The sequence below is a fragment of the Artemia franciscana genome, chromosome 11, assembly GCF_032884065.1.
Source record: "Artemia franciscana chromosome 11, ASM3288406v1, whole genome shotgun sequence".
NCBI lineage: Eukaryota > Metazoa > Arthropoda > Branchiopoda > Anostraca > Artemiidae > Artemia > Artemia franciscana.
Window position 1 is genome coordinate 8,714,131 of NC_088873.1, and position 10,809 is coordinate 8,724,939.

Genomic DNA, 10,809 nt, shown 5'->3' on the forward strand with positions numbered 1-10,809 from the left:
CTTTTTTAAATAAGAACAAGGCATGCGACTTGTCGCAAAAAGTTGAAATTATTGAACTCATGCGATTTGTCGTAGGATTCAAAATTATGAACGCATTTTTCATTGCAGCAAAACGTATGGTTTTGCTTCGTATGTCGCATGATTTTTGTCATTATCATCAATATCGCACGATTTTGCGCGAAATCGCAGCAGTGTGAACTAAGGGTAAGTGTCATGTGTAGTACCGTTTACAGTTCTCAATTACTCAAAGGACGTCAGACCGGGTATATTCACCAAAGGCAGGTGGAGATAGAAGCATTCACGTTGATTGGGGTGAATGGTGTAGAGTCTTCCTATTGCGGTATCTTTGAAGATGGTAAGTTGGCCGTCGACTGACTTACCCTGTTTTCGACATTCAAATGATTTATTTTTAGCATTCCACGTGTAATACGTAGGTACTTCAGTACACTGCAGTTTTATTGCAAACGATTCATTTTGACATAACGAAAAGAAAGCAGTTAACGTTGTATTTGGTGGATTCAGGGCTCTCTGCTGCACGTTGGATTTCGAAAAATAAAGACGTTGACTATTCTGTAAATTTACCGCTAAGTGAACAACAAAAGAACGCAAATTCTTACGCATGTGAGGGGTTCATCTCCTCCTAAATACCAGCTCTTTACGTTAAAATATTTTTAAAAATTTCAACTATTCCTTCTACGGCCTTTGTGATTCAGGGGTCATTCTTAAAGAATTGGGACAAAATTTAAGCTTTATTGTAAAGACCAAGGTATTAAAGAGGGGGCAAACCCTTCATATACGCAATAAAAATATACGAATATAAAAGTTTGCTACGAAAGTTAATTCGGAATTCACTTATATTTTTATTAATAAAAACGTTCGTAAGAAGTTAAATGTTCTAGTTGCCTTTTGAAGTAACCAAAAGACTTAAAGGCAACTGAGCCTCCTCTCCCACTCTTTTTTTCTAAAAAAGCATAAGATCAAAACTAAGAAAAAGCCATTTAGCCAAAAAAAAAATGCAAATTCCGTTCTAAGTGCGGGGAGCCAAAATCAAAACATGCATTAATTCAAAAACGTTAAGAAATTAAATAAAAAAAAGTCGTTTTTTAACTGAAAGTGAGGAGCAACATTAAAACTTAAAACGAACAGAAATTACTCCGTATATGAAAGGGGCTGTTCCCTCCTCAGCACCCCGCTCTTTATGCTAAAGTTTGACTATTTCTCTCAATTCTACTTTTTAAAACAGTAAAAAACTTTAGCGTAAAGAGCGGGGCGTTGAGGAGGGAACAGCTACATTCAAGGAGGGAACAGCGAACTTCTACATTCGTATGTTTTTATTACGTATACGAGGGGATCACGCCCTCGTCAATATCTCACACTTTACACTAAAGCTTAAATTTTGTCACAATTCCTTAAGAACGACCCTTGAATCACAAAGGCTGTAGAATAAATAGTTGCAATTAATAAAATTACTTTAGCGTAAAGAGCGAGATATTAGGAGGAGTTGAACCCCTCATATGCGTAATAAATTCTGTACGTTTTAAGTTTTGATGCTGCTCCTTACTTTCAGTTGAAGATACTTCTTCATATTCATTTTTCATTGTTCTTGAAAAAAATGCTAAAAGATCCTGCGCCCCTTCTCGAAAATTCTGTTCCCCAATGAAAAATTCCTCCATGGAAGAACCCCCGAATAACTGTCTCCCCTTAACCCCTCCTTCCAGTCAAAGTGTCTGTACACTTCCAAATAACCATTACTTTGTGCAAACCCTGGTCAAAATTTATAACTTGTAGCCACTCCCACGGGGACTGTGTGCACAGCCTCCAATATTTTTAACTCCTTATCTTTACTAACACAAGTGAAACCTAAAACAAGAGGAGTGGACGTCTTCAGGCCCAATGATTCAATTTTTCTGATTAATATTTCTCTCAGTTGTGAAACAAGGGCATTCTGAGAGAACGTGATCTATTGTTTCATCAATATTTACACACCTATAAAAAGGGCATGACTTGCTATATGAAAGACGATATAGTGCTTGACGAGATCTGGTCATTGCATGACCAGTTCTCAGACGGAAAATACAGATTGCAATTTTCCTATTTGGGTGGATAAGGTGATGTGGGATATAATGCCCCTCAAAAGACAAAACATAAATATTTGTTGTTGCAATACATGTATTATCAATTCTAAGAGAACTTGCAGCAGAGGTTATTAACTTTAAAGTTTCATTTACAGTGAGAGCAACCTTCCAAGCAATTGGGTGGTGGATAGCCTGTTTTGCAATACTGTCAGCAATTTCATTTCCCTTAATCCTTATGTGAGAAGGAACCCAGACCATTTTCAGTTGAAGAGCATCAGAAGACATTATTTTCTGAATCTTTCCCTGTAAATGAACAATAATTGGAATAACTTTTCCTTGCCTCTTTTTTAGATCAGAAAGAACACTTTTAGAGTCAGAAAAGATAACAAATGCGCCTGATCCTACTTCCAGCACTGTATCCAGAGCTTTTTGGAGAGCAAGACATTCTGCATGGAAAATGGAGATTCTGTCTGAAACTCTAATCCCAACTGATGAACCATTCCACTCAGAAAAAATGCTTATGGATGCCTTCCCATCATTTGAGACAGATCCATCACTCAATATATTTTTCTAATTATAAAATTCAACCATTTTAGCTAATGTAAGTTGATGAAGGATTAGACTATTCATTTTATTCTTAGGACAATCCATGCCAGGGATTTTTATATCTATAACATTATCGATTCTATTAGGAGGGTTGGGAGATAACTGGGTCTGACAAGAGAAGATTAGGTTTTCAGGAACACCTATACCATTCAGCAAGGAGACCAACTTGATAATGGCTGGACTACTATATGTCTTTTGATTTTCATAGAGAAATGTATGATTTATGAGACACTCCTTGAGAACATGGAGGTTTTGGTTAGTATTTACTTTCATAAAGTAATTAGAAGAAAGTTTCAAGAATCTTTCCTCTAAAGAAGGTATATTAACCTCATTGAACAGAGCTGCAATAGGAGTACTTTTTAGTGCACCTGTGATTAATCTCAGGCCATGGTGAACTATTGATTCCATTTTAGAAATCATCTTTTTAGAAGCTGAGTAATAGACAGGGAGACAATATTCAATCTTTCCATATATTATAGATGTGAATAGTTTTTGAAGACCATCTCGGCTAGCTCCCCACTTTTGCCCAGCAACAGCACGCATAAAATTCAGTCGTTTTTCAAGTGCATCACAAAGATAAGAGATATGATCATTCCAATTTAACTTACTATCCAGCCACATACCAAGAAATTTCACATTCCTGGCAAAATGAATTAGTTGTTTATATAGTCAGATCAATTGAGGGACAATCTTGCCTAGGGTCAATTTTCCTAGAAAAAACCATGCCAGTGGTCTTTGGGATAGAAAAAAACAGATTTTTTGTATTAAGCCATATTGACAGTTTATCAATTGCTCCCTGGAGCTTGGGTTGACAAGCTTCAGGAGAGGAGCCTTCAATCCAAAGGGCTAAGTCATCTGCATATAAGGCAAAAGGCATATCAGTCAAAATAATATCATTAATCAGTATGTTGAAAAGCAGAGGACTCAAAACTCCTCCTTGAGGAACACCTAATGAGACAGTACTAGCAGAGGAGCATATGGATCCAACTCTGGTTTTAATAGTCCTATTAAAAAGCACTGCCCTGCACCACTTCCAGAAATTATTTCCAACATTAAACTTATGAGCCTGTCTAAGGATTGCAAAGGGGTCCAATGTATCATAAGCTTTCTTAATATCAAAGAAGACTGCAGAAACAACTCTCTTTCTTGTAAAAGCTTTCTTAATATCATGATCAAGTTGAATTAGGTTATCAAGGGTTGATCTACCTTTCTGAAAACCTGCTTGTTCAGCAATAAGAGAAATATCAATAAGGGGTTCAAATCTCAGCTTAATCATTTTCTCATAGAGTTTAGCAATGCATGAGGTTAAGGCAATTGGGCGGTATGAAGCTGGGTCAGAACAATCCCCTTTACCTTTATATGTTGGGACTAGAATAGAAGACTTCCAAGCAGATGGGACAGAGCCACTTTCCCAACATCTGTTAAACAAGTAAAGAAGAGGGACCAAGAAAGTTGGTGGAAGAGCTCTAAGCATTTTATTGTGGACCAAATCTTCACCCATTGCTGAGTCATTTAGAGACTGTATTGTAAAAGTTAGCATATCCATATCATAATCTTTGTCAAGATTAGTGACAGACCTTGGGGGAAACTGAGCTTCCATAAACAGAGAGTTATTATATGTACTACTATTTGAAGATTGACCTGCAAAATAACCATTCAAAGACTCTACCACTTCATATGGCTTGTATATAATTGAACCATCATTGGACTTAATCTCTTGAATAGACTGTTCTCTATGCTGATAACCTGCAAATTTTCTGAAATTTTTCCAAAGTGTTTTAGAAGGAGTTGACTGATTAAACTGATTTTCACAGATATCTTCCCAAGCTGCTTTTCCTTCAGCTAGGACATGTTTCTTAAAAGTAGCTTTGGCCTTTCTCATTTCAATTTTTTTGTAAAGGTTGCTTTTATCTGAAAGCCAGATTTTTCTAGCATTACACTTATTTTGTTTTAGTAATTCTAAATTATTATTCCAAAAGTGTACATTTTTTTTCTATTTTTTACTAGCTGTGTTTGGAGTTTAAAAAATAATTTTGAAGCATCAATGATGCTTTTAGTGATATTTTCATTTAAAACATCAATCCTCATTGAAAATCCATCTAGGAGCGATGTTAAATTTAGAGAGAACTGGTCTTTTTGACAGTTCTGTAATAAGTGGGTAACGCTGGCTGCCAAGATTGTCTTGGAACCTGGACACCTTACTATAAGCAGATAGTCTGCTACCAACAAAACAAAGATCAATGGTTGAGTTTTTACCATTGGAGGAGTGCACATAAGTTCCTAAATTCTTAGGTGTGATTAGTGTGTGGGAAATCCGACTGATAGAGATTGAATCCAAGAGCAACAATGATTGAGGGTCTCTAAGGTGGGTTGACTCCCACAGGGGATGGTGAAGATTGAAATCTCTAAGTATTAGTTGGTTTGGGGAAAGATCTAGTAATTTCTTGAAGGTTGGGTTATTGAAAGAAGAGGGTTTATTTATATAAATATTAACTACTGACAAGGGGGGAAGGTCATCCATCTCAACCTTTATAACTAGTATTTCCATTGATGACTGGACATCAATATTGACAACAGAGCTAATCAGATCCTTTCTCACAAGAGTCAATAGGCCTCCACCTTTTTGAGAAGAGGAATTTAGGACCCTATCTTTTCTATGTGATGTATAATTTTTAACACTAAAATTTCTTCCAGGGGACAAATGGGATTCTTGGATGCAGACAATTTCTGGGGATTCAATGTCCAAAAACCTTTTTAACTCAACCAAACAATCAATGGGTAGACCTGTAGTGTTAAATTGAACTATTTTCATTCTAAACTGTTAGCTGTCTTTGATATTAAGGATTGTTTCCGTTTGTTTTTAGTTGCTTTCTGTTTTGAGATAGGTGAGAGAGCACTTGCATTTCTTTTAAGGAATTGATTTTTTTCTGGAGAGGTTTTTTTTTTAGATTTCTGATGTTGGTTTTACAGGTGGAATAGAGATTGGGACAGAGTCAAGAGATTCCAAATCATCTTCAGAAATAGAATGATTTGAGGTGAGATCTGTAAAAGTTCTAACAGATGGTGCATGTGAGGAACTAAAGTCTTGGAACATTTTTTTCAAACAGCTTGAGATAGAATCTTCAATTTGTTTGAATTTTGAGGATAGGAATGAGCTGATCATTTCAGGAATTTAAACCGTTAAGATATCATCAATTATTTTCTTAATTAGGGGGTTTTCAGACTTTTTGTTGAGTTGACATGAATGGGCTTAGAGTGGGGTTTTCAGGGGATAGAATGGGAGGAAATTCTTCATTAGAAAGATCTGGGGTTGTGTCATTCAGTTGCATGTTGGATTTAAGGATATCTGCATACTTTTTTTTAGAAGCACCAATAGTGATTTTTTCTTGTACTGCCTTAACAATAACCTTTTCAACATTTCTTGTTACAGAACATGCTTTGTCTTTAGCATGATGGTTGCCAAGACAATTGGGGCACTTGAATAGTGTAATATTATCTCTCTTAATAGTACAAGAAGATGTTAGATGGTTGTTACCACATCTTGAACATCTAGGTTTACTGCAACATACTTTGACAGTGTGGCCATGCCTTTGGCAGTGATTGCAGATCATGACACAGGGAATATATGTCTTGACTTTTTTTCTATACCCAGAATAGAAATAAATTCAGGAAGGTCAAGTGAAGGAGAAAGGATAAACCCATCAACATTCATCTTGTCAGACATCTACTGACCAAATAGTGAACGTACTCTTGTGAAACCTTGATCCATCAGTTCATCTAATAAGGTTTCACTTGTAAAAATACCCTTGTCAAAGAATACCAGCCCCTCAGGCATGAAGCCCTTGGGGGAGTTTGAGTGCAATCCCTCAGAGCCTTGAGCTGAGGAATCCTTCTCACAGGAAAATGTTAATGATTGGTTATTATCCAAAACTAGCTTCCCTAACTCTAGTATCTTGTTCAATACTGCTTGATTTCTGATCTTAAGGCAGTTAAAACCATTTGAGGATTCTACCAAAATTCTATATTTTTGGCATTCATCAAATTGGTTTCTCAACAACATAATTCCTTTCATGATTGCACCCAGTGGTGGATTATGGAGACCAGGCTGCCCTGTTTTAGTCAACCATACTCTAATGATACTGTCCTCACCCGTGAGAACACCAGATTCCCCTGAATCATGGGGGTTAGGCATGGTGAATGCCTTTCCAAACACAACAGAAATATCAATAGAAAGAAATTCCACAAAACCAGTCACAGGGTGAAAAGAAGAGAAGGAAAAATATCTTAAATACCTTAATATTAACTGTTTAAACAGTAAACAAATAAAATAAAAAATTAGAATTTAATCTTCTTCTTCTTAATCAGCAGACGGGCTTTTCAGTCGATACTATTTAGCCCTTTTCCTTTTGGCTCACTCTGTGAGATCGACAGAGCTATGGAGCTGGTTTGTCTTATATGCTTTGTATCTGCTCAGATTTCTTGAAGTATATCTTTTGATACCAGCAGTTGAATTATAAGAGAGCATATATTGATCTCTGTGCTCTGCGAGAGAGTATGGTCAGCAAGACTCTTGGCTGTTAGTGGAATTTTGTGGTGTTTGAAGCATTCTAACATTTTACATCGCAGGGTATACTGTGCAGACGTCAGCATATTACATTCAAATAGGCAGTGATCTATTGTTTCATTCTTAAGATTAGATGACCTGCAAAGGGGGGACGAGGGAACTTCGCCACTTGAATTAGGGATCTGATATGAAAAATGCCTGAAAATTTAGCCCATTTGAACCTGACCGAATTCTATGATAAATCTTGGAAAGGTGCTTACTTGGGAAAGGTGATAGGGTAGGATTCTTATTATTTATCAGTACCTCTGTAAGTCTCCAGGGGTAAATATCTCTAATGGGGATTGGTCTCCCACTTGGCTAGTCAATATTTAAAGCATTTTTTGCTATTTCATCTGCCTTATGGTTACCTATTATACCCGAGTGGCTTGGAATATACTGTATATGAGTTAAAATACCTTTTGAAGCAAAAAAATCAATAATCCTAAGACAAAGAAATGTGTCAATATCCATCTTATTTTGAGAAGCTGACGAAAGAAGCTCAAGGCTTGACAAAGAGTCGGAATATATTATAATATTTTTAATATTAACATTCATATATTCATTAACCATGAGGAAATCTAATGCCATGATTATGACATTTAGCTCGGCAGACATTACAGATGAATTATCTTGTAATCTCTCTCCTAAAGCGATATTATGGGTTGGGAAGAATGCTCCGCTTGCCACTTTCTCATTCATTTTGGACCCATCTACAAAAATTTGGAAATGGTTTTTATAAGCAACATTATTTAGCTCGGCAAATTTTTTCTGAATAAAAGAAATGGGGGTAAGTTCTTTGGTCCACTTTGAGAAGTCAGTCTTTATTATGGGGGTTGACCAGCTCCAAGGGGGGGGGGGGTTTGGGGGAATGTGGGTGCAATTGATTTTACTGGCACTGGGAACTTCTTCTGGAAATTTGCATAATCATTTGCAACGCCTCCACACATAGATGGATTTCTTAACCAGTTATGCAGGGTATGAGAATCATTGGCTTCAATTTTTGTAAGGTACTTAATTAGTAGAGATCTTCTTCTTTCATTTATTGGTGATAGTCCACTCTCAGTAAGCAGAAACTTAATTTTTGTTGGTTTCCTAAGACCAAATATAAGACGAATTATATCATTTTGTGTCGTTTCGATTTTTTGCATGTGGGTCTTGGCACAACCACCATAAACTATGAGGCAATAATCAATATGGGGTCTTATATATGATTTATAAAATTGGAATAGTGTTTTCTCATTACAGCCCCAAGCTGTGGCTAGTAGCCTTTTAATTATTCTTATTTTTCTATAGCACTTTTTATTGTATTTGTGATGTGGAGGTGGAAATTTAGTTATTGGTCAAGTATGAGCCCTAGATAATTAATTTGATTGTCCTCTGGGATAAGTATTCCATTTAATGTTAGCCTAGCATCATAATGATTTCGCTTATGGTAGAATTGGATAATTTTGACTTTGTGGGTGCAGTAGGTAAAATGGACTTTTGGGAGAACTTTTCAAATTGGAAAAGTGCATTTTGCAACTTTGATTGCGCAATCTCGAAGGTATTGCCAGTTGCCCATAATACCAGATCGTCAGCGTACTGTAGATTGGTATGTGGGAGGTTCATGTCCCACAGAAAAAGTGAAAATAGGAGGCAGCTCAGGACTGCACCCTGTGGAAGGCCTTTGGTTATTGAAGTTTTGGGTGAAGAGGCTGAACCTACACAAACAATGAAACTTCGGTTTTCTATGAAGGATTTTATGAAGGATACAAGTTTGGGGAGTAGTCCAAGATTTGTAAGTTTAACAAAGAGAATCTGGTGGTCAACATTATCATAAGCTCTTTCAAAATCTAGGAATGCAGCAGTTAAGACATTATTTTTTGATAGGGAGTCATTTATTGCATTTGTTAACACTATGAAAGTATCTGTTGATGAGTGGTGTTTCCTGAAGCCAGTTTGAGTATGAGGTATCAGATTATTCTTCTCAACAAACCAAAGCAGCCGATGGTAAATCATTTTCTCCATTAATTTTCCCAGCACTGGGGTAATCATTATGGGTCTATATGACTGAGGGTCATGTTTAGGTTTGTTTTTCTTTAAAATTGGTATGAGAGATGAACATTTCCAGTTATTAGGGAATGTGGATGTAGCCCATGTATGGTTATAGCAATTTAGGAGCTCCTGTTTATACAAAGGGGTAAGATTCTTTATCCATATAGGGTGTATATTATCATAGCTACTTGTAGCATTTGCCCTGATATGTTGTATTGCATTATTAAGTTTATGTATTGAGAATGGACGGTTTATATACTCTGAACCTGGTCAGGGCTAGTAAATAGGATTTGTCATGATTTGTGTGGTGATATTTTTGTTTTTGATGTTAGCTTTTTTGAGAAAAGGAAGGCAAATAATTTTGTCTTATCAATGTCATTATCATAGTGGGAATTCTCATATATTAGTTCATACATAAGAGGGTTGGAGGATGTTTTTTTCCCACAGATTTTGCTTATAAGTCTATGTATTCTTGGCTCAGATGTTTCTCTGGAAAGATTATTTGCAAAATTATTCCAATAATTATATTTGACATTAGTTATTGTTCTCTTGAGGTTAGCCTCTGCTTGTAATTTACTTAAATATGTGGCAGGGGATGGTTTTCTTAGGTATGCTCTCCTAGTTGCATTTCTTATTCTCCACATAATTTGGCAATCTTTTGTCCACCATGCTTTAGGGGTGTGTTTAGGGATGGTTTTCCTAGGTGAAGTTCTGGGGATAGCTTGATTAGCTGTATTTGTGAATATTGATGTCATAGCTTCAGCACGCGTGTCAGCAGTTACAACTGAGGTATGAGATTTATGGGTGAAACTTAGGACATCTTCATTAAGTTTATTTCTAAACATGGTCCAATTTGCTTTGGTGTTGACATATTTAGGGATATGTGGGAGAATGCTGGCTGGTTCATTTAAAGAGGATACTATTGCAAAATGGTCAGTGCATAGATTTTCAATTTTCTTAATATAAATTTTATTTAGTATATTTATTGAAACAATTTGTACGTCAATAGTTGAGAATTTGCCACTTGTGGGGTTAAAATATGTATTTAGCTTAGGAGGGGTAGCAATTGCTAAATCGGCATTATTTGAAATCAATCTTTCAATAAGCTTACCAGCTTTATTTGCTGGCTTATCTCCCCACAGAAGACTGTGGGCATTAAAATCCCCGCAGATGATTATGTTTTTTAGCATATTAGAATTAGTAATATAAGTGAAAAATCCAGGCATCTGTAGTCTGGCCATTAGGGTTATAAAGACTTAATATGTATGTTTTTGTATTATTTATCCAGACATTGATACCAATAACATCAACATCATTTGAAAAATCTGGGAAATTAATACCGCAAAATTTAATATTATTATTTAAAATTATAGCTACGCCACCTCCTTTTCTCTGTGAAGACCTATCCTTTCTCAGGATAGTATATCCTGGAAACTTTGTTTGTTGGTTATTAGTCAAATGGGTTTCTTGAAGGCAAGCAATATCAATGGA

At 36.1% G+C, this 10,809-nt stretch overlaps 1 protein-coding gene across 1 annotated transcript; it reads right to left on the minus strand.

Annotated features, from left to right (window-relative positions):
• Nucleotides 1–9,611: 9,611 nt before the first annotated feature.
• Nucleotides 9,612–10,559, minus strand: LOC136033343 (uncharacterized). Its single transcript, XM_065714137.1, has one exon. It carries the CDS (start codon nt 10,557–10,559, stop codon nt 9,612–9,614), a length of 948 nt encoding a protein of 315 aa, XP_065570209.1.
• Nucleotides 10,560–10,809: the final 250 nt, after the last annotated feature.

What these genes read in the sequence shown, in the direction of transcription:
- LOC136033343 (XM_065714137.1), bottom strand. Translation starts at nt 10,559, where the DNA reads ATGGCCAGACTACAGATGCCTGGATTTTTCACTTATATTACTAATTCT.